At 26.7% G+C, this 25,571-nt stretch overlaps 2 protein-coding genes and 1 long non-coding RNA gene across 6 annotated transcripts in view; 2 read left to right on the forward strand and 1 right to left on the reverse strand.

The window, feature by feature from the left end:
- LOC115034153 (plexin domain-containing protein 2-like) overlaps positions 1-60 on the forward strand; it is an 8,033-nt gene extending 7,973 nt beyond the window's left edge. The window contains exon 7 of the mRNA XM_029489965.1: positions 26-60. Within this exon, the coding sequence (XP_029345825.1) occupies positions 26-60 (35 nt within the window). The remainder of the gene's footprint in view (positions 1-25) is intronic.
- Positions 61-141: 81 nt separating this feature from the next.
- Positions 142-3,400, forward strand: LOC100574348. The gene is made up of 3 exons (XR_511136.3): positions 142-529; positions 1,162-1,275; positions 1,334-3,400. It is a non-coding gene; the product is annotated as an uncharacterized LOC100574348 (long non-coding RNA).
- A 2,764-nt stretch (positions 3,401-6,164) lies between these two features.
- Positions 6,165-24,080, reverse strand: LOC100160291 (putative leucine-rich repeat-containing protein DDB_G0290503). 4 transcript variants are annotated; one of them, XM_029490645.1, is made up of 12 exons: positions 23,625-24,080; positions 23,081-23,251; positions 22,445-22,976; positions 19,550-19,854; positions 15,729-15,827; positions 15,555-15,665; positions 14,840-14,914; positions 10,378-13,424; positions 9,483-9,823; positions 8,804-9,025; positions 8,417-8,507; positions 6,165-6,524 (listed from the first exon to the last, which is right to left on the reverse strand). In XM_029490645.1, the coding sequence occupies exons 1-12, from the start codon at positions 23,665-23,667 to the stop codon at positions 6,432-6,434; spliced, it is 5,130 nt and encodes a 1,709-aa protein (XP_029346505.1). In that variant the 5' UTR covers positions 23,668-24,080; the 3' UTR covers positions 6,165-6,431. The 4 variants fall into 4 exon arrangements, with proteins under 4 accessions (XP_029346505.1, XP_001945819.2, XP_029346507.1 ...); XM_001945784.5 differs by having other exon boundaries at positions 15,462-15,665; XM_029490647.1 differs by lacking the exons at positions 22,445-22,976; positions 23,081-23,251 and having other exon boundaries at positions 15,462-15,665; positions 23,625-23,730.
- Between the last annotated feature and the right edge of the window lie 1,491 nt (positions 24,081-25,571).

Genomic DNA, 25,571 nt, shown 5'->3' on the forward strand with positions numbered 1-25,571 from the left:
CCCCGTATACTATATGAACAAACAGTGGCGTATTTAAGACTTCACTTCATGGGAGGTTGATCTACTCCCCCTAAAAAAAAAAATAGAACAAAGTACATTTTAATTTACAAATTAAAATCTCTATTTCTTTTTTTGATATTTGCAATTCTACTGCGGTTTATGGCAATGAATCGAACAATCGTATTTGCGCTATTTTAGAACCAACATTGTATTTGTTGTTGCTTGAATATAAATTAAATTTAGAAACGATTATAAGTTCAACAATTTTAAAATATGATTTGCAAATATTTCTTTTTGGAGACGATTGTTCCTATCACAGCCCCTCCCTCCAATACGCCACTGTGAGCAAACTGTTTTATTCAGCATTTACTTTAACTTAACCATTTAATCTTTAGATACAAATTCTTCATCTTCTAGTACAAGTTTATTCTTCATTGCATTGTGTGTTTCATTACTTTTAATGGCACTAGTCTGGATATTTTATGCTTATTTAAATCCACATACACGATCTGGGCAAATGCTAATAAGAGTAAGTATACCATTTTAAATTCTATATTGCTCAATGTATTCAAATTTAATAATATTTAAAAAAACTTTTATTTTGCTTCTAAGTGGCAGTATTTATTAAAAATGTTCATTCACATAACTACATTATAGTTAAGTTATGCTTCTGATATTTTTTCAAATATGGATGATAGGATTAGGTCATCTTGGAGAATGATGTTGATGAGGGCTAGTTTGATAAAGTTGTACTTAGTTGGAAGCACTAGTTATAGCTGAATAATGGTGATAGTGTTATTACTTATTATCATAGACCTTTTACTAATAGACTGGACCTCTTCACGTTTCCACCAAATCAAGATAGGTGGCGCTTTTCGATTACTGAGTTACTAAGATACAGTAAAAAAAATATCTTTATTTGTACTAAACAGGATGGGCCGGTCTCTAGTTAATGGCTATTATACAAATTTTAATACCTTATTAAAAATATTAAATTAGTGAATAGTGATTAAATTTTACCAAACTTGAAATATGGTTGCTTGATTATTTAAGAAATAAATTATACCATATATTTTTAAAAATTATTACAACTTTAAATGTAGTTAGGGGACTGGCTTTATCCACTGTTTATATTATAATTAAATATTGTTGTTTATTCAGTATCGACCAAATCAGTGGGGCTGGGGAAAAGGAGAAGCTCGTTATACAGCTGCTACCATTCATATGTAAAAAGAAACAAGTAATGACATCATCCAAATAACTAACAACATAAAGGTATATTGAAAAATAATAAAACTTATGAATTATATATTAAATTTTTTTGCATTTACAGTGTTGGGAGTTTGGTGGTTGAAGTTATAAATATGGAATATTAAATTGATAACAAAAAAAACATCCGTAACGGTGATTTTTGAAAATAACCAAGTTTTTAGTGAAAATATGAATCATAAATATATATATTATTTTGCATAATGCAGCTAATGTTATTTTCTAACTTCAATAAACTAACCTATTGTTACTTAAAACTTTTATTTTAAAATTTTTATAAATGTTATTCAATTTATTATATGTATGGGTCCTAAAATGGGAAGATAGATTTTTGGATAACGTAAACCATTATTTATTCTGTATGAAACTTTGTTGTCTTACATTTTATTAATGATTGCAAAAGTTTGACAATTTTGAAAAAAATAGTCACTCACATACCTCATTACTTAGAAAACTTTTTTCAGTGTTTTAGTATATATTGTATTAAACATAATCATTCAAATGGTATTCATAGAATATTTTTTACAATTTTTCTACGTATCTTGTTTCTATTATACGCTTTTTTTTATAACAAGTAACAACTGACTAAACATTTTCAAATTTGTATACGTTATTATAGTACCTAGTTTAAAATAAAAATTTTTTACATGTACTTGCCTATAAGTTTGTTTATTGTAGGACTTAATATTTTTTTTTTTGAAAATAAAATAACAGTTGTTCAGTATACTACCAAAAAATATCCCTATGATGAAGTATAATAAATAAATAGTAAATACCATACCAAATATTAATAATTCTCAACTCATTTTAATTAATCCACTTAGTTATTATTTTAAATCTAATTTTAAAAATTGCATTAACTTAGTTTATCAAATAGCTATTATTCCTAAGACTTTGTTAAAGAAACTCATCACTTTCACTACCTAGTGTGATATGCATGTAACTAGGGTTCTTATTTGATACACCGATGTCCCACGTAGGTGACATGGTATTCTTTCTTTTCGTATATCATTTTTATATATTGGTTTATTTAAACTAACATAAAAATGTTCATGTTTTTTTATTTAAAACAATTATTATCTACTGATATGATTAATTTATAAATTGAGCCAATAAGTTTTGTTATTTGAAATCACTTGATGTAACATGGTTTACCCAAGAAATCTCAATTTTAACATTTCAGACAAATACAATTATAATGAACTAAAGGGCCTCCTGTTGCTTCACTTGCCCACTTTTAACTCAACTGTCATTTGTAAAATTTATAATAATAAAAACAAAAAAATGATTGTATTGATATTATTTTTAATTGTAAAATAAATAGTATTATTCACTAAAAAAATAATTTCTTATATATTAGAGAGATGTAGCCTATTGAACAACGCCTTAAATATTTTTACGGATATATATTTTAACTGTTTTTGTTGTAATAGAAAAATATGTAATATAATTATGCAAGTGGCGTAATTAGGGACGGGAAGCATAAGGATTTATTTTCCTTGAGATATATAAATCGTAATATTTTTATTGATAAAACAAACATTTATATCTTTATTATTGTATTCAATCGCCTCTCATTGATAATTCTAATTACACCGCCGGGTTACGCACATTTTATATTGTACTTGTATGTTCCAATTTTTTTTATAACACAAGTAAAAAATATTGAAATAGTGATATTCATTATATTATGTTTAAATTAAGTTTATTGTTTTTTCTTCTGTTGATCTTATGAAATTACAAAATTTGTGACATTCTCCTTATATTAAAATTTTTTTTATTGTTAAACATAATAACAAAATAGGTATTATATTTACATGATATAATATGATCAGATTTCGTATCAAACTAAACTTTTAATTTGTTTTTATGTTACTTTATCAGCCAAATGATTAATTTTTTAATCCTGTGTTTCATTATATTTTGTAAATGATCTTCTCATAAATAATGAACAACTTGAACTATTTTAAGTAATGTTTCATTTGCTTAACTTTTAATTACATTTAGTTAAATATATTATTGTACTCTAATAATTTCTTATTTCTGTAATAATGAGCTTTATACATTTTAATGAGTTTTATATATATAATTGTTAAAAAATAAATGTTCACTGGTATATTTCATAATCTAATTTTGTCATTTTTATTTATTCAAATAAAATCTTTTATTTGCAATATTATATTTAGGTCTAGTCTCGGGAGAACAAGATTGTGTGCTTTTATGGTCTAAAATTTGTTTGACCCTGTAATATTAATATTTTGTTGCACTGTCTCAACATCAGCATTTTATTAAGGGTCAGTAGTTGTGCAATTTCCCCACATGAAATTACATGCACAACTTTTGTCTATCAGTCTGTTGTTTAGTCTATGTCTAGAGCAGGGTTGGCTAACCTGTGGCACATTTGATGTTATTGAATCATGAATGGCATTCTAGCGTCAAATAAAATATAATATAATGTTTAAGTATTTCTAAAATTATGTTTTTCAGTAATGAATAAATCATACAATTTGTAAATATCATAGTGCACAGTAAATATTGTGTCAAAATAACATTAGGTAATAATGTTATGATTGCCGTATTAATTTTTTATGGCACATTCTCAATTTTCTTTTTCAATTAGCACAGTATGGAAAAAGGTTGGCCCCTGACCAAGAGCGACATTTTTCATTTTAAATAAATTTAAATTTAAGTATATGAATTTTATATAAATCATAGAAAATATCAGAGTGTTTGTGAAGAAGATTGTAATAATTTTTGAGTTTTGATCAATTTTGTAGACAGATACTTTACGAGTAATTTAAATTGCTTGCAGCAAACAATTCTTAGTTTTGGGTATCTGAACTAAATAAGGAAACAATCACATGGTCACCGTATAAATTCTATCTAGAAAACATGCCTATTGATCATGCTAGGTTTTGTATGAAATGGAAATTGACTAATTTGGTCTAAAGCTATTGTTTAGCTACTGATAATAGCTAGACCACGGAAGTAATAACTGTGGGTCATTTGTACTATAAATGTAACAACAATTTTCGGATATATTATCTTATATTTATATAAAAATGCTCAAGCCTAGTGAGCTATGGGATGGTAAAGGATACACTGTGCTGTACCATGTTGGAAAATTATTAATATTTGTTTTGTAGTATGATTACATTTACAGTTTGTTATAAAATTGCAATCACATCATTTAAATTGATTTTTTTTAAGTTACGTTACTTTTAGTGAGTACAGTGAATATTATCTTTTTCGTCAATCATTACCTTGAATCAACAGTATACACTATACACCATCTAGTACTGGATTCAAATGATTTATGGCAAATTATATAACCTACCCATAATCCATTAACTTACAGGTAAGGCCTATAATATATTAAAACAACAACTAGAAGACTTTCAGCCTATCAAGATTGCTGGCCAACAATATTTTTAATTAAAATATTTAAACATTAGATACTGTCACATAATTACAAAACTCACAAACAAACATTTTATCATATATAATTAGAAAAATAACCAAAATAAATAAATTATGTATTTTAAATAACTGTGGATAACACTAAATATTTAATTGTGACAAAGAGAATCCCAAAAGACAATGATAGACCGCATAACAGAGTAGGTCGTTGATAATCGTAGATTTATAAAAGTAGATGTGTTTATGTACCTGGTAATTATCATAAATAGCCACAACATGCACAAGGGTCGAGGACTAAGGAAGGAGATTAAAGAACGAATAAAATGACGTGGTTACCGATGTTACTACAGCATAGTGTAACTTCTAGACTAAAATCCAAACTACTGCTACAAAATTTGAAGACACTTTTGTACTATAGTTATTTGAGAACAGCAGTTTTGAGTAGTAAAACAACACAAATTACAAATTTCTGTATTGAAATTACTTTTGCAGTAACACAGTAGTAATTTCATTATATCTTATTTAAATGAACACAATTATAACCAAATTACTTTTTAAAAGTAATTTCTATGGAGTAAAGTGTAATTTGCCTTGTTATTAAAATAAATTATGGATGTAGAATGTATGACAAAAACTAGTGACTAGGTCTAAGATATACAAGAAAAATTAAAAATCAATAAAATAAATGTTGTGATTCCAAAAGTTTTAGATAGTAAATAATAATCAACAATGTTATAAAAGATCCCAGGAATTAATACTTTACATTTTTTTCATGTATAACATTAGGTCATTAAAAATTTACCTACTACTCATTAGTCGTTAAGGACTGATCTAGTAATTATGTTTTAAAAAAGTACCGTTATGTATAAAATAGTAAAGTAACGTGATAATAATAATCTTGGGTAACGTGAATGTAATTTAAATAAAAATATTTAATGTAATGAGTTATTTTATAACTTTTAAAAATAATTTACTCTGGTGATCAGTAGTTAGATATACGCGAGTGAAACATGGTCACTGACCAAAGGAAGTAGTAAGATATAGATAATTAATTACCTTCGAAAAAAAAGTAGGTACTACGAAATATGTACGGCTCAAGCTATAACAGAGTGGCAGGCTTTTGAGAAAAGAAAAAATCATAACCTACAAAGTGTTATAATTTTGCTAAATATTCTATCATATATAAAAAGATAATATCTAGAATGGTTAGGGCACGTTTGAAGGCAGCTGGTCAAATAATAAAAAAAGTATTGACTAACAAAATAAGCAAAAAATGACCATTGAGTAGACCCAGGACTCTTCAGGTGGACATTGTTTCCTAAGATATAGAAGATATAAATGAAAACAAGACTTTTGAAGTAGCATTGGCGGAGAGAGAGACAGAGAGACAGAGACAGAGAGAGAAATGGCAGAAATTAGCTGACTAGATGAAAAAGAAGAAGGAAAAGATTGGAGTAATAAATAATATGATTTAGTTTAAAATTCTGATCATCTCTGTATTTGACAAAATAAGAATAATCAATACATAATGCCATACACAGTTACTACTGTCTACTAAATAAACCTACTTCATATAACAATATTTAGGAAGAATCTTAAACATAAAACATTTGTTAAAAAAAATAAAATATTTACAATATTTTTTTGGTACACAATGTAGATATCAAAATATAACATTAATTTAATATGTACACAATTGAATTCATTAATACACTATAATAATAGTATAAGTTTAAACGTTTTTATTTTTGACCATGTACAACAGACAAAAAATCATCAACGTCAACGTTCTTCAGCAACCTTTGATGTTCAACTTTAGACACCTTAGAGGGAGTCTACAAAAATAAATAAATACATTTAATATGGTACCATTATACATTTTAAAATATTCCGATTCAATAAACTATGACAAATAAAAATATTATTGACAATGAGTATAATTTTACAGTTTTACGAAATTTCTATTTCTTCTCTAGATATAAAAAAATATGAAGAATAATTCTTATGATTCTAATAAATATTTATTAATTATTTAGTTAGATATTATATTGTTAATATATAATTCTTAAACGCTAACAATGATAATTGACAAATTATGAAACCAGAAATGTAAATTAAATAATTATGTCATATATTTTATAATCAGGGATGCTAAGATGATAAGCTCAGTAGGTGCAAAATACTTTTAGACTTTAGTGTCGATATAAGTTTGACAACTCTCTCCCCCCCCCCCCATATTACTAAAAATCATAATTCATGAATAATCAATATAAATTATAATACAAGACATATTTTAATAAAAACTTAAAATTTGTTAAAAAGTTCTAACAATTAAAACATTGTAAACATATTTTTAATTATAACTTAATAATATTTATTATTTTACATTCTGAGTGTAAAGATTAATGTTTTTTTTCTATCTGTTATCAACATTTGGGGTGGTTAAATGCTCCGAGTTTTGCCATCAGCAAAAGTGAACCCTAGTTGGTGCTTCAGCAGGTTAAAAGTTAGGCCAAATTATTGCAGATAAAAACTTTTTCAATTGGTAAAATATCTTTGCAAGTTTATCGGATATTACACTATTTATAGCTATGAGATATTTTCAGTTTTCATTAATTTTTAAATTTAAAATCATATAAAGTATGCCAGGATGACACAATGTCTGCTCAGAATCGTTTTTTTATGTAATGATTTATCATTGAATTCAAATATATGTATCTAATCAGTGGCGGTTCATTAATATGTGCACGTGCATTACCTAATCAAACTCAAGAAAAATTTAAAACATAAATCATAATACAACTAAGTACTTATAGTGTTATTAAGATTATTTTTAAAAATAAAAAAACATAAATTCAGAATATCATGAAAATAATATAATATTTGGATTGTGATATTTCGATGGCCCAACAGCCGGGCGTTTGTCCACAATAGAACGGTATCGGTGTGTATTGTAGTGGTGCAGAAGTGCACACAATCGCTGTCCACATTTGTACAGTGTAAAAATTAAAACAAGTTGAAACATGCAACCCGTGTTAAAATGGAATTGATGTGCACATTCGTTTCTGTGCACATAACCAATTAAATTATTTTCAGCAAATTATTTCCGACGTCGCTGCCTGTTGCGCGTTGGCATAGGCATTATAATTTATTTTTACTCTCATTTGTTTATTATATTCCGATTATCCGCTGATAAATCGTATTTCTGTTTAAAAATTTAATCAAAATAAAAGTTAATTGGTGAATAACTAAAATTTGTAAACAATTATTTAATACAATTTATAATATATTTTATACATATATATTTATATAAAATTGGTAATATTCTTTTTGGATGTGCACTACTTCATTAAAAACCCACGAGCCGCCACTGTATCTAACTCATCCATACAAAGACATACTCAACAACTATCCTACAGCACAGACCATTTGTCCACTTTTTTTTTTAATATCTGCTCTCTTCATTTTACATTTGTACTTTCAAAATACAATTTATCAATGATGTTTTAACATTTATCACCAAGGTTTATGTTTAAATTTTAGAAATAATTAGAGAAAAAATGTTCTGCGTTAAAACAATACCAATTAATAATTAATTTAAACCGCTTAATTATTTTAAGCATGTTCATATATTACAAAAATATATTTTTAATTTTTTGAGAATATTTCTTTGTCAATACTATAACATTTTGAAAAAAAGTCTTTAAAAACTAATGCATAAATTTACCTTATTATATACTGTTCGATCTGAGGGCCTTTTAGTAGCCTTTTTAACAATATCTTCTGATCTATTTGATTTTGGTAATTCATTTTGTGACCTAAAACATTATAAAAAACAAAATAAATATTAGTACCTTTAAGTTTCAATTAATTATACAAAACAAAAGCTTATTAGAAATAGGAAATAATTTATTATACAGGTAAATAGGTTACAAATATCAGATTGAGAACACTGGGCAACATTGAATGAAAAATATTACAAGTACCTATTTTAAATGAAAATATTTAAATGTTATACTTCAATTTTAATACATTTTCTTCATGTAAAGTGATTTGTATATAAATGGTACCTACATAATAAAAATAACCAATAATTAAGAATATGATATATTACATTCTTTGTGGAATTGAAAATCGTTCATTTTCTTCTTGACATTTTCTTCCTTTACTATAATAATCATGATAGGACCGTCTATGTTCATTTTTGTATTTATATCTATGTATATCCTTAACTGAATCTTCCGTAAACTCTCTTTTCACATTTTGATGATGACTTCTTTGAGAATGGTGTATTGGACTATCAAATCGTTCATCATGGCATCTAAATTTGCTTGACCTGTTAACAAAACTTACATTTAGTTATAAATATCATAGGTACTGTATTCAGTGGCGTAGCCAGGGTTTTTTTTGGGTGTTTAACCCCCCCCCCCCCCCCCATTGACATGTTCCCTCCTAATAAATATATTTTTTATAGGGTTCGATTTATACTTAAAACACTCTCCATTTCATAATCATGGCTACGCCACTGACTGTATTCATTTTTTACAACTAATAGTATCAATCAGTGATTCTCAAACAATGAGCTCCATGGAGCCTCAGTATTCCATTCAATATTCTTAGTTGGTTTTTGATGTTCCTTAATTTTTTTATTTGGCAACGTAAGGACACAGTAAACAAAAATGTTTGAGAATCACCGGCATAGATAGTTGTTCGATTTATAAGAGTTATTGGCGCTATATGAAATTACATATATCAATATATGTACATTGTAATTGAAGGTCACTAATATTTACCTGTGTTTATAATCATATTTATTATGGATTTTATTTTGCCAACGGTTTTTTTCCCTATATCTGTTGTCCCTGTGTTTTATTGGGTAATTATGAACAGAATCATCCCAAAAAGATGGACTTCTTCTGCCTCTATCATCTTTTTCAATTTTTGTTTCAACATTGTCTTTAGGAGTGCTGGTCACTGGCATAAGTATTTTTTCATCATTATCCAATTCGCCGCTTTCTATTTTTGGAGTAACGTCTAACATTTTGTTTGTTGTTATCGATGGTGATGCAATTGGATCTAATTCTGAGACTATATCAAGCAAAGTGAATATTTCTGATACATTTAATTTCACCATCTGAAAAATATTATATAAAAGTTAGGTATGATAATAATTAAGCATAATACAATAAATAATTAAAACGTAAGAAATTGTGTATTTTACTTTGAATATTCTATACCCAAGCGTTTTTATTAAATAAATATAAAATATTGAGTATTTAAAGATTTTTTTTACCATTATTTTTATCATTAAATGTAGTTATGGAAAATTGAACAATGAATTAAAAATATTTTTGTGGGCTGTTAAAATTAGCTACAAATGTGCCATAGGTTTGCCCCTTTTGATTGAATCCCTGTTCAATACAGTATAATACACTATGATTATGCATTTAAATTTATTCAACTATAGGCTAGTTTTTAATGTGGTATAGGAAAATATACATAAAATATACACAACAAAGAATATGCATGTGTATGATTTTTTTTATACCGATGACTTAGTTTCTTTTAATATGATTTAGAATTATTGAATGATGATTTTATCTATTTTAACTTATAGCTAGAAGATATCAAGATAAATTTGAAGGAAAAAAAATTATAAGTAAACATAAATACTATTAATTAACATACCACATGTTCACCATCGTCAGTAATGACCTCGTATACTTTTTGCTTTTTTAAATATTTCATATTGCTTAGTGAATCACAGACCTTGCTTATCTGAACATCTAATTTATCATCATGTGTAAAAGAAATAAAAGAGGTATTATTAACACTGCTTTTGACAACGATAGGTGATTCAGATCTTTCAAGACTAGTATTCATTTTATTTTCCAAAATACAATTTGGAGTATCATCTAGAGACACAGTTTGTTTGACATTTTCCTTTTCATTATACACTTTATTTACGTCTATTATACAATTTGCAGATAATTTAATTTTTTTATTGTTCATATCATTAGTTTTTGTTTCATTACTAATATCACTTGTTGATATATTCTTACTGGATTTGCCTTCATTATACATTTCTGAATAATTTATATTAGAATCACTATTATTAAGTTTAGAAATGTTAACCGTTGGTTCTATTGTTTTGATTTTTTTCTTTTTTGGACTGCAGTCATAATCTGTCGATGAAGTTTTGTTCAAATACCTACTTAACCCTATCAATTGTTCTGAGTTGTCATTTACAGTGGTTTTGCATTTTATTTTACTAATTTTTTTGTTGTTAGATTTATCCAGTGTTGGACTTTTAGACAAACTAAAGAATGTTTCAACTGGGTCATCAAAATGTACCATGGACTTATTAATTTTTTTTGAAATTGTTTTCTTTGCTTTTCCTGAAGTATTATTCTCACATTGCACTATTATTGGTTTAATAGAATATTTTAATGGAGTATTAGTTGGTTGCATGTTTAATTCATCTGATGAATGCTCTTCAATACTATTAACATTTACAACAGATATAGATTCAATTGATTTTCTTTTGGGTATGGGCTTAAAACCAGATTTTTTTTCTTCTTCTTTTGGTTTTTTATTAATAACTATTGATTTATGCTGTTCATTTGTCTTTAATATTTCAGGTTTATATGGACTCACTGAAATATCACTTCCAAATAGCTCAACTTTAACAGACTCATACACTTGTTTTTTTTTTTCTTCAATATTGTTTATTTTTAATCCGTTTTTTACTTTAGATTTAGTAGAAACTTTTAATTTAGATTTTGATGGTGTACATTTAACTTTATCTTTCTTTGACTTAGTTGATAATTCTCTATTAGTAGTTGTAGACTGAATAGGTTGTGTTGAAAGTTCTTTCAAACTGTTAATTTTACAATTTATATTGTTTGAAGTTTTAAAATGATCCTGTTCTGGTGGTATAATCAAAGTATCGACGGACATTGAATTTCCTGGTGTAGGAGGAAATGGTGAAATCGGAGGTCTATTTAAATATGACGTTTCTCTGAATACTTTGGTCAAAGGTGTTTCTGTCAATGATTCATCATGTTCTGGCGTACATGGTAACGGTGTGACCATCTTACTTGGATCATATTCACGTATTATTTTAGAAATAGGAGTTTCAGGTACATCAACTGCAGCATCATCACATTTATATGGAGTTTCAACTAGATTGGGTTTAAATGATTCAATGCTAATACACTTTAATGGACTATTTAATTCACTTGAATTGTTATTATCAGTTTGAACAAATAAACCTTGATCTTTTAAAGGTTTAGTTGGTTCATTTGACTTGTTTTCTATTAATGAATAGTTATGATTATTAAATCTTTTTAAAAAGTTGGAATCTTTTTCCTGATTTGTTATTTCTGGTATAGTATTTAAAATAGAAGAGTTAATTAACTTATTTTGATTATTTTTCTGTTCATTAACATGAGACTGTTCCAGGTTAATTTGAGTTGCACATTCACTTTTTGAAGAATCAGATTTGATGGACAGTTGTTTATTATTTAACTCTGTTTTTTTATCTGGAGTTTCTAAGGAAATCATAAATTCACTTTGTTTGTTAAATGATTTTTTATTATTATCATTATTTAAAGAATCGAATTTAACTGATGGCTGTTTAGTATACAATTCTATAGTCTTATCTGGAGTTTCTAAGGAAATCGAAAATTCACTTTGTTTTATGAGAGATTTTTTATCATTGATGTTTTTTAAAGAATCTGATATAGTTGGCAGTTGCTCATTATATAATTCTGTTATTTTATCTGGAGTTTCTAATGATATAGAAAATTCACTATCTTTTTTCAACAATTTCAGATTGTTTAAGGTATTCAAAGAATTAGATTTAATTGGGGGTTGTTCATTATTTAATTCTGTAACATTATTTGACGTTTCCAATGAAGGAGGACATTTTGTATTTTTCTCTAATAGTGGCTTTTGAACATCCAGTAATGGCTTATTAGAGTCTTGCTCATTTAAACCGTTATAAGTGATATCAGAAATATTTGATACATCTGTATGTAATTCATTTGTGGCGATTGAAATATTACTAGATTTCTTTTGATCTTTAAGCAGAACAGAATCATTTTGAATATTGACTGATTTAATTTTTTTTCTTGGCGTTTTCTTTTTTCTCGTTTTTCTTCCATCAGCATCTGACGTTAAAATTCCAGCACCCACCATTTCTCTAATATCTGTATCCCAATCTTTAATAATCTCTTTTTTAACCATTGATTCAAATCCATTAACTGAGCCCCAATCAACTTGAAGTTTTGGTAAAGGACTAGATGAAGGTTCTTCCAAACATTTTTCAAGTCTATTAGGGGAATCACAGAAAAGTTTTGAACGAGCTTGATTTTTAGTCATATTCTTAGGCTGCGGAGTACTGAAATCTAAACATCTTATATGAGTGCTTCTTCTACGTGGAGTACTCATACTTTTATTTTTTGGAGGTTTGAGTCTATCATCTGGTGTATCATGAACAATCACATTATTGACTTTAGATGAAACTTCTGGTAATTTGATAACATCATTAATCTCAGTATGATTTTTTTCTTGAATTTCAAATGAATTTTGATTAGGAACTTCAATAACAATTGATTTAGGAGTCTGAACAGATGGTTGTCTAGTTATATTTGTTCTTCTAAATTTGCTCCTTATGCAAGGAACTTCTAATAACTGTCTTCTTCGTTTTGGAAATATATGTTTTTCAGAAGCTAAAAGCAAAAAATATTAATTAGTAGTAGGTATAATATACTGTTATAAATATGTAGTAAATAAGTATAAAGTCTGTAAGAATTACAAAAAAATAACACTCAAAAACGATTTACATATTATAGATTAATTTTTTTATTTAATCCTTCATTTTTAGGTTTCTTTTGTGTTCTTATTTTGTTTCTTTTTCCTTGTTCAAATTAGTAAGTAATGGTTATAGTCATATAATGTAATGGTTCAGATATAAGGAGGTATGTATCCAAAAATATAAATTAGGTAAACTGTGCACAAACCAATCAAAACGTCAAAAATATTATCAATATATGTGTAATAAAAATGCAATTTATTAAAAGATATATTGTATATCCATTCAATAAAAGTATAACTATGTAAGTACTAAGTAGGTACCCAATATAACAAAATATTAAATTATAGTAAAATTAAATGACACATTTCCCTGAGTTTTTTTTTATGGGCTACTTTATCGATGACTTATTGATTTTTGGTTTTTTTGGCAAGTACCAGTTGTACGTTTCCATCAATACATTTTTACCTAAATTATTATTTTAAGGTTTTGTATTCTATTTCAATCATAACTATTATTTTTAATGATTTATGTTACTGATACAGAAATACTTTGTAAAAAACAAATATAATTATTCACAAAATGATAATTATCTGGAATTTTACAATAACCATTATAATTTGCTAAAGCTTCAATAAATTTAAAAACAATAACACAGTTTGTTAAATTTTGCTTTATAAAAACTGGTAGGAATTATTTAATAATAATTAGAGCACGGATTCGTATACATTTGTATATTTAATTTGTAATTCTTTTATATTTTATTATGATCGTATGATATGCTAAGCGAGCACAACATTTGTTTCATGACATAACAATTTAAAAAATCAAACTTTTTTGTGCATATTTCGACATTTATCTATTTTAAGGGCTTATTTTACAATTTGAATATTATGGGCATATTTTTCGATAATTTATTTTGAAATATAAACTATTGTAATATAAGAAAAAAATATTACATTTTTACAGTTTTGATTAATATCAGAATAAATTAATAGGTATACTTATATGTATAAATGGTTTTCCCAAATATTTTTTAAATTAATTGATTGCTATTTTTTCTTATGCATTAAAACTACATACAAAAGTAAAGAAAAAATGAAGAAAAGGATTTATAGCAAGATTCTATAATTTTAAATATATTGTTGTAATTCAATTTTCAAAAAATAATTTTTTTTTATGAAATTTTAACATTTTATTGTATATAAAACCGTTCTCTAATACTAATATGTAAATATATTTTTAATGATAAAATATTATCATTTATACATAGAAAACAAATTATTTAATGTTCACAAATAAGTTGATTAACAATTAACAAACTGTTCATACCTTGGTTAGTCTTTAACATGGGAGTTATTTTTGGAGCAATTTTCACATAGTCAGATTTGGCAAAATAACCTTCTCCTAAACAAAAAAAAACAATGCATTAACAAAATTATATCAATTTACCATATAAAGATTTCATTAGTCTTGGATTTTATTTTTCACACATTTACGATAATTTTATTGCGGTAAAAACTCATAAAGAATCTTGTATTAAATTTTCAACCTTTTAAAAAAGTAAACAATTTTCAAATATCAATAAATAGCTCAAAAATAGCCGAAATAATTTGAAAATTATATCTTGTTAATAAATACCAACATGAATTATTTGCTGAAAATTTCAAATGTCTACAGATTTTTGAATTGCAATAAAATACCCAATATCAAAAACTGGTATTACCTAAACATTTCTGTTTTTTTCAAAATTTTAATAAGAATTAGAAATGTTTGCTTTTAACTCAAAGTAAAACAACTAGATCCAATATGGTATAGAAATTACTCACAAACTTGAAGATTGAAGAATTTTTTAGCTCAAAAAGATAATGACAACCGAAAAATACAATCAATACTACAATCATTACCCAGAATCTAAAATTTAATTATTTTCAATCAATTTTGTAAAGCATACCTGGTGGTTCTATTTTAGTTGAATCAATTGATTGTAAAACTAATTGATTTGATAACAAATCGTAATTCTCAAAAACTGTTGTTTTGATATTACCTTCATGTATCAGTACAATATTATTGTCAACTTTCAAACACTCTTCATTACCATAAACAATATGTTTAGGGATATTAAAATTATTCTTTTTTAATTTGCTTGGCACATCATCTGTATAAACATATAAAACCATGAAAAAAACTTTATACAATCATTGAGGATAAATTATTATACCTTTTTTTCTGGCACTACGTAAACGAGATTTTATTGAGTCATCTAGTTGATCATTAGTACATGTTTTTTTACCAATATCATCATTATCAACATTAAAAACTGAAATGTTTACAAAAACGTATTTATATTAAATATTAATGATACATTCTAAGAGGCGCGGGTCCAGAATGGATAAAATTTCAGCTTGTCTGATAAAAACAGTGTTAGTACTATGTCAGCTAATAGGTAAATATTATTATTCAAATTTCAATTTCAATTATAAACGGTGAAATCCTAATAACCACAGCTATCGCCTATCATTAGTATTGACACAACATTTTATGGATTTTATATATGACAATTAAATAGCCCATGTACCTTTTAATACAAATAAACCAGCTTTCGGGTAGGGAAGCAGTGGCAGGGTTGAAATAACACCGGTCAGTTTTCGTTCTCCCGACTATAGCATTTTAGATTAGACGGCGACCAATAAAAATGGACACCGCCGAATCACGATCGGCAAGATAATGTATTTTATCAGCCCACCGAAAATATCAGACATTCTAGAATTCGTCAGAGTATACAGGGGGCATCGACCTCCCCCCCAAACCCCTTGGAACCCCTTTAATGACTGATTAACCGATTAATCAATTTTTTTTTTAACGTAGATTACTGTGTTGGTGTAAAGTAAACATTTACCCACACGAGATGGAATAGAGTACAAAATTCCCTAAGTGCTAAAAATAGAAGTTCATTTGAACCGTCGAAACAACGATTAATCATCTTGTTTATTCGAAAAATTCTAATATTTGATTAATCGGAAATTCGATTATTTGATTAATCAAATTTTATAAAAACTGTAAAATAATCGATGAAAAAAAATTATCGTCGTAATAATCGATTAATCGAAATAATCGAACAGTCCTAGTTGAACCAACTTTCTAAGTCCAAAATTGACCAAGTTACAGTCAATCAAACTACGCGCAGTTTTCAGATTTTTTTCATTGTAATTCTAAAAATAATTGTTCTAAAATTTTTTAGGATTAATATTTTCATTACTATTAATTTAGACAATATTTAAACGTTCGGTATTATAATTTTCACTTTAATTTGTGAACTATGAATAATCCTAAAAAATTTTAGAACAATTATTTTCAGAATTACAATGAAAAAATCTGAAAATTGGGCGTATTTTGATTGCTTGTAACTTAGTCAATTTTGGACTTAGAAAGTTGGTTAACTACCAAAATGCATTAAAAAATTAGGCAAAAAAAAATTAGTAGTTAAAATAGGTGGTTGTCATTTAAGAAAAAAAAGTTGTATTGCGCATGCGCAAGTCTAAATATTGAGTGTTCTCAATTAGCGATTACATACTGTATTTTAGTACTTCTAGTAAACCTTTTAAATCAAATTTTAAGTAAAAGTAATGTTAATTATATAATATTTTATATTAATATAATCAAAATTAAAACATTGTTTGTAACTAATTGATTTAATTATTTATAATTTTATGGCTATAGACTAGTTTATACTATATTAGTACTTAAGGGTCCCAGTGCCAGTTTTTCAAATTTTCCACAATTCTATAAAATTTGAAAATTAAATTTTATATTTTAGTTGCTACCTCAATTATAAGACTTTTCCACTAATCTACTACCCGATGACTATTTAGGGGTGGTTGATAGGGTGTATTATATCGAAAAAAATTACTTTTCGGGAATAACTCTCAAGCTTTATAGAATTGTCGGATTTTGATGAGTATTTTTTTATCTGAAAGAAGAAGACTTCCTACAGCCCGCAGGATCATTATTCCCGTAAACCGTGTTTTTGAGGTCAAAATCACATTGGCACCGGGCGCCTTAATAGTGTACATATTCGACATTCTCTTTTACAACTGTACCTATAAACTAGTATAGTCTATAGTTAACTATATAACAACGGTGTCCCGTCAAATTATCGCGGCAATATTGTCGCGGTTCATTTCATAGCACATCAGTAATCTCGCCCGTCATTATTATCGCAAGATAACAATTTTATAATTTGTTTGTTTCGTGTACGCCTATACAATAGTATTCGTTTAGTAATATAACTTAAGTTGTCGCGAAAACGATATTATCAATTATTAAGGCCAATAATTATATGCCCAAAAAATCTATAAAATATGCTCTAAAATAAAAAATGTTAGGTACCTAATGTAAAAAAATATGATTAATAATAATTAGCGATTTAGAGTAGATTACCTCTTTTCATAAATCAGTTGAAATACCCATAATAAGATATATGAGCGAAACAAATTAATATTTTGTAATTCCCAAGTTTTTAAAATCTTAAATATGCTCCAAAAATATACTAAATGCTAAAATAAGTCCTAAAAATTCAAAAATATGCAAAATAAAGTTTTGTATACAGCATCGTTAGGTTATAAAACAAATTGTGGTATAAATAAGCAATTTTTTTGACCAACCGATAAAAATATGCAAATGCATACAAGTGTTGGCCTTATTAATTATATATGAATGTACTTATTATTTTGTATTATAATATTTTTTTTTTACTTAAATTGTCATGAAAACAAAATTCTATATTATTCCGATATTTTTGTACCAACGAAATATTTACTTGCGATATTTTTACCGCAATAATATTGCCGCAATATTTTTACCGCGACAATATTGCCGCGATATTTTGACGTGTATCCAACTATAACAGTGTTGTTCATTTATAATTTTTATACTAATTTTAATCCACAGTAAATAAAAAATTATTTACACAGGTATTAAAATAATGAATTAAATGTATTGCCAACTCAGAAATAATACCCACTACCCTATTTTCACGTGATTCAAAGGTATCCCCTTCTATACGGTGTTGATAATCTATTTTTGAAATATTATTTTTATAGCATTTGTTAAGCTAATTAAAAATTCAAATATTTATTGGCGATTGAAAATGATAAGATGTAACGGGGACTCTGTGTATCATTTATATGTTATTTTATTAGTTCCTCGTTACGGATCCACCCCCTACCGGTCTGATAATTGATAAGCTTTCAATCACCAATAGTATTAAAATGAATACAACTGTGAAAAACTATAAAATCAGAAGTACACATTTTTGCTATACCTAATTAATATTTATAAATATTAAAAAATATTATGTTACTCCTAATTAAATTAATTGTGTTTTAATCATATAATTATAATGATTTTACAAGTAATAAACTTATGAATATTAATGATAAAACTACCTTAAATCATATTTTACTGAACACTATAAAAATATTTTTCAATATTGAATAATACATTTTAAAAAGGTAGGCAAGTGGGTGTCACTCTGCTGTACAGTAGTAATGGATGGTATTAAATTTGAATTCAATGATGTAATATCATTGTATAAGAAAAACAATTCTGAACGAAGACGGTCAGTCAGCCTATGATGTTATAAAGTATATTTGATGATATTATTGTGAATAAAGTGATTTATATATAACCTATTTACATGGAACCTTGTTTTAAATTTTCAATCCTTAAATATTAAAGTTGAACATTTTATAAATTTTTAACTATAAAATAATTATTAAATTTTAAATTTGATAAATTTTGTCAACATTTTTACTTTAAGTGCTTATAAAAAAAAATTTTGTCCATGTACTTTTAATATTTCTTAACTGTTATTGTAACAATATATCAAAATAAGAAACTAAAGAATATCTAAAAATATTCAGTAAAATTAAAATTTCTATAAACTTGTCTGAATTATAATTTATTAAATACATTTAAAGACCTTATAGTTTATACATTATTCATTAATTTTTTTTACACATTTTTTGAGGAATAACTTACCTAAAAACTCATCCAGTATGTTTTTGATTTGTGGATCAGACTGAGTAGAGTCTAATGCTTTTTCAAGTGTAGGAGGATCCAAGACTTTACTTTCTAGTATATTGTCAGTTTCTTTTTGAGCGTCAAAAGATTTATTTATGGTATCAGCAATTTTTTCCAATAAACTTTGATCATTCAAAAATGTATCGACTAATTCACCAGTATCAATAACAATTGAACCATCCTTTATCCTATCTTCTTTAGAAAATCCTGGCATAGAGTCAAGTGATGTCGCTTCTGGTATTTGATGGTTTTCAGCCTGAACACTATAACAATAAGGTTTAAGCCGTTTACATTTACAAAATTATGAATACAACAACTAGTTTATAAGTTACAAAAATTAAATTTTAGAAAAATTATGTTAGGATATATTTCATTACTCTGTATACCTTAAGTCTTATTATTTTTCTAAGCATAAAACCAGTGGCGGAACCATTTTTTTTTATGGGGGTGCTAAAGTTAAGGTCTCGCATTCTGTATACTCCGTATATACTGATGGCAAGATTTTTTTTTAGCCCTCAAAATGAATGTGCTTAATATTTCAACTTAAAAAACAACAATATTTAATATGGTATATATTCACTGTAGATACGCCATGCATTTTAGATTCTGAGTGGAACGATGAATGTATTGATTTTACAATGATGTGTGTTTTTTTTTTTTTTGTGTCTGTGTATACGATAAATAGTTGAAATAATACTTCGATTTTCAACTTCAGTATCTTGTTCGATTGGAAAGTGAATATCGTTGGTGCATTGGGGAGGTCAAAATTTAAAATTCCCAGTAATTTTCAAAAGCGCTAAGAAAAGCCAAAGAAAAATTAAGGAAAAATGGGAATTTTTACGCAAAATCGATTTTTCACAATATTGAATTTGGTTTTTGGTGTAACTTTAAAACGAATGACTGTAGATACATGACATTTTCACTGGTTGTTTATATTTCCATTTGCTATACATGATACATTTTTCAAAATATTTTGATTTGTTTTGAACTGTTTAGGAACGTTTTCAGTTTCCAATATTATTCGTTTTTTTTCTTTAAATATCAATAAAATATTATTTGTTGGTTAAAAAAGTTTGAAAATTTAATAGAAGGTTCCTATTATATTGTTTCAAAGGCAGATGAAAAATATTAAAAATACATAGGCACAATTTTTTTTTTATATGCATTTAAAGTTCAAAAATTGACAAAATATGGAAAATCACGAAAATTACCTAATTATTTTGAGTTTATAATTCGTAAAAATTTTTCTTTTTAGAACTAAGATTTTAAAATGTAATACAAGATACCTTATAGGATAAACTACATTTATCAAAAAAAAAATGTCTATAAGAAACTCAAATTAAATTTTTATGAGCGTTTGACATTCATATTTATACAACATTGGATATTCACTCGATTTCTCATGTAGCGATTTCCTTATTTTGTTGTAATTCAAAAACGAACTGCAGATACATGAACATTTTACTGAATGTTTATATTAGCATTTCCTATACACCATACAATTTTGAAAATATTTTGACTCTTTTTGAGCTGTTTACGGACATTGTAAGTTTTCAATTTTTTTAGTTTTTTTTTCTATAAATATCAATAAAGTTTTATCTGTTGGGCCAAAAAGTATAAAAATGTAATAAAAAGCTCCTGATATATTGTTACAATATCAGTTGAAAAATATAAAAAATACAGGCAAAATTTTTTTTTATAAGCATTTAAAGATCGAATTTTGACAAAATTTATCAAATTTTAATTTGAATAATTATTTTGTAGTTAAAAATTTATAAAATGTTCAACTTTTGTATCTAAGAATTGAAAATTTAAAACAAGATTCCATGTAAGTAATTAATTCTGTTACCAAAAAATCTAAAAAATACATAAGCACAGATTATTTTTATAGTCATTTTAAGTACAAATTTGGACGAAATTACATATTAAAAACCTAGAATAACTATTTTAGTTATTTTGTTGTGATTGTATAATATTATTCTTGGGTATACTTGAAACTTCTAAAGTATACTATTATATATCTATGATAGTACCACGGTTTTTTGTTGATGTATAACGCGTTACCTGATGGATATTGTGATATGATTAATTTGGAATTTATTATTAATACCTATTATAGGTCAATTTTTTTTTAATACTATAGATAAGTATACCTACCTATTATAGGTATGTCTAATACCTAAACTGACAAACCGTCTCCGCTCAGAATCGTTTTTCTTATACAGTGATATTATATCATTGCATTCAAATGTAATACTATCCATTATACAGTGACCCACTTGTAACCTACTGTACAGCAGAGCGACATCCACTTACCCACCTTTTTTATTTTGAAACATAAGTATTTCAACGAGTTAAGAACGATGGTGCAAAAATAAATTGTGGAAATTATAATTCTAGAAGTTATATTCTTCCAAAGTTTGGGATTTTACGTATTCAGACGCATACGCACTACACCGTACTATACTGTCGTGCCCAGTGCCTATAACAAATTTTGAATTTTTATTTCACGTATTTTAACAAGTTAAAAACAATGGTGAAATCAGTGGTATATTTATGGCTTTTTTTTAATTTGTTTGATTTAACATATGTATTTAAGCATGCTGAAAACAAAAGTGAAGTCAGAATTTTCCAGTTGAACTTAGCTCTGAATATTTAGCTATTTGAAGTCATTCAATGTGTTTTACATAATAAATCAAGTATCCTAGCACCCCTCTCTGGATCTGCGCCTACATAAAACTGATATATAGCTGTAGAAAACTATTTGTTCAAAATTGATATCGATTTTAAAAATAAACCAAAAATTATTATCACCTAGATCTAGAATAAGATATTTATAATATTTATACATACCCAGAATTTAGATTATGACTATTTTTTGGACTAAATTGTGGTATTAACTCAATTTTTATTTTAGTTTGTTCATTTTTCTTTGCTGGAGTACTGCAAATTTGTTTGTTTATTTGAAATATTTTTGATTCTTTTTCTTCAAACTTGGAAATTGTACCTGTATTATTTTCTAGTTGTGTCATTGGGGATAAACAGGGCGAAGAAAATGTAACAGAATTTTTCTCGTTAGTTATTGTGGTTTCGTCATTAAATGTGTCAGGTTCTTTTGTTTTAGAAATATTATTAGAAATTATCTCAGTGAAAGATGGGACTTCTAATAATTCTTCTGATATACTTTTATTTGCTTCTATATTTATTGTTGTATGTGTACTCTGATCTTTAGTATTAACTGTATTACCAACACATTTGTCAACCATATTTAGTTTTTTCTCAACAAATTTATCTTTTTCTGTTGGTATATGGTTTGTATCTAACAAATACTGTAGTTTCTCAATTAATGTTTTAGATTCACATGTTTCAGGTATTCGCTTTTCGACTAAAATCAATACATTAAGAATATTCAAAAATGTTTCACGAATTCGTGATTTTTATAAATTAAACATTTTTTAATGATAAAAACAAATAATATGTATAACTTACTCATGGTACACATGGTTCCAAAATTGTCGAATATGTCATGTAAATCAAACCCATTTACTTTAATATTAAAGTTTCTATTAGCTTTAAACATTTGAAAACATTCAGTCAAATGAGGAGATGATTTCAAAAAGCACACTGCAGCATCCTCATTTTTTTCTTTCTTTAGATAACCTGATTGATAAATGATTCATTAATATAAAAATCTTTAGTATCCATAAATACTATTACTAAAATATCAAGATTTTTAAATTTGTTAAGTACATAAAAAAAATCAAAAATATATTGTAGTTCATGTCTTTAATACGGCATAATATGACTAGAAATACTTAATGTTGAATAGATAGACCATTTGGTGAGTAGCTAAAATGTTCAAGTAAATATTTTGATGCCCGGAGTTTAATTTATGATTCAAAACAGGAAGTTCTTTGTAGATTGCAGCGTCAACATATACTACTTCCATGAGCGAATCCATGAATATTGAATTTTATGAATTTTAGAAAACCCTAGGTAGAAATACTAATAATCCAAAAATCTAAATACTCACCATACACTAAACGAGCGACTTCGGATGGCATCAATGGTTCCATTTTATGCTAGGCGTATGGGCGCATGGACGTATGATGAGTGCCAAGCCGTGTTTTTTTTTATACAAGCGCAACAGAAGCAGACCGTGATTTCAGATCGTCCTCAGAAAAACGTCAAAATGGGTGGCAATAAATAATTAAATAACCAGTTAGTGCTTGTGTTATGCATCGTAAATCGTAGTGTTCAACAATTGGTAGGTATAAGACCAACGATAAATAAATTAATAAAGAGAATACGACTATAAGATTAATATGAGTATTAAGTGTATTGACTACACAGTAATAGAGAAAAAGCGGTTCACGTGATAACGAACAACGCTGTTAGAATATTTACACAATTATAATACCTATCATTTGTATAGCTCCAAGAAAGAGCGGGAAAAGCGACAGTGTGACCATTGAGTCGTTGATTGTAACTCGTGTTTGAATATTCCTACCTTATTTTTAAACCTAAAATTATTATAATTATTAACATAGACCTGATTATAATATAATCAAATTACGATTATGAATTAATTATTGGCAAAAACGGGAATCGAATTTTTACATTATTGTCGAAAACGACAAAACGTTCTATAAAACTTTATTCAGAAACAAAGCACTAATGCACTTTATTACCTAAATTTAAGTTATCGGCACTTATCGCCCAATTGTCCAACTCATCGTTATTGTTATTATAATATTAATAATTAATATATTATATTATACCTATTGGCTATTACCTATTAGTATACTACGATTTAAAAAACACCATGAATTAATATATCTTGATTGTGGAAATACTCATCTTAAAGTACCTATATCTTTAACCGTAATTATTAGTTATTTGTTGTTACTTATAAAGTATTGAGTTATTAATATTATAATTGTTATAAAAACGAGAATAGGTAATGATTTTGAAATAAAAATATTGAATACTATAATAGTGGCTATAGGACGTGGCCAGAAGGTAATTTCGCTCGTATATAGTTTCCAAAGTGTTTTTCTATTTTAATAATAATTTAGGTGTTTAAATTATTTCATGGTTTATACTTTTGTCTACAGGAAAAAACAAAATATAACATCGGAACACCGGAGTCTGCGCTTGATGCATATTATGACATATAAATATATTATTATTATGTACCTTATATTAGCATTGATTAAATAATATTGAATATTGAGTGTATTTAATCAATGCTACTAGCATATAAACATCCGCAGCCTCTGGTCCACCGTAACCACTAGCGAGTAGCGACTAGCCGTGTGCTCGTGTGTCGTACTATCGTGTTTACCATAAATATTGTAATTTTTAACATTTCAATAAACGATGTTGCATGGTGGTAAGCCTTGTGAAAACAGTTCACCCCCTCCCCCCTCATGAAATGATTCCAAACAAAAGAATAACGGCTAAGTGGATGTCGTAAGTCGTTATTCCGAAAATTAAAATCTTAACAAAATACGTAAAATTGACTAAAATGATCAAATTATTTTGAGTTAGAAATTCATAAAAAATTTTCTTCTTAAATGTAAGATTTAAAAATGTAATACAAGATTACTTATGAGTTATTAGTCATAAGTTTGTCTACCTTTATCAACAAAAAAAAAGGTGGGTAAGTGGATGTCGCTCTGCTGTACAGTAGATTACAAGTGAGTCACTGTATAATGGATGGTATTCAATTTGAATTCAATGATATAATATCATTGTATAAGAAAAACGATTCTGAGTGGAGACGGTATGTTAGTCTAGGTATAAGACATAATATTAAATTTAGTAAATAGTATATTATACTTATCTACAGGGCCGCATTTAGGGGGGAGCCCTGGGTACAACTGCCCCGGGCGCCAGTATTTTAGAGGTGCCAAAATGTTCTGGCCAGAAATATGCTTACTTGTGAATTATTAAAATTGTATAATTTTAATTATTT

The sequence above is a fragment of the Acyrthosiphon pisum genome, chromosome A2 (genome assembly GCF_005508785.2).
Source record: "Acyrthosiphon pisum isolate AL4f chromosome A2, pea_aphid_22Mar2018_4r6ur, whole genome shotgun sequence".
Taxonomy (NCBI): domain Eukaryota; kingdom Metazoa; phylum Arthropoda; class Insecta; order Hemiptera; family Aphididae; genus Acyrthosiphon; species Acyrthosiphon pisum.

Excerpts from the sequence above, each read along its gene's own strand:
- LOC100160291 (XM_001945784.5), bottom strand. The coding sequence starts at position 23,667 with ATGGAACCATTGATGCCATCCGAAGTCGCTCGTTTAGTGTATG. Across the intron at positions 22,977-23,080 it reads TGGAACCATGTGTACCATGA|TCGAAAAGCGAATACCTGAA; the intron begins GTAAGTTATACA and ends TATTGATTTTAG. Across the intron at positions 19,855-22,444 it reads AGTCATAATCTAAATTCTGG|TGTTCAGGCTGAAAACCATC; the intron begins GTATGTATAAAT and ends TTATTGTTATAG.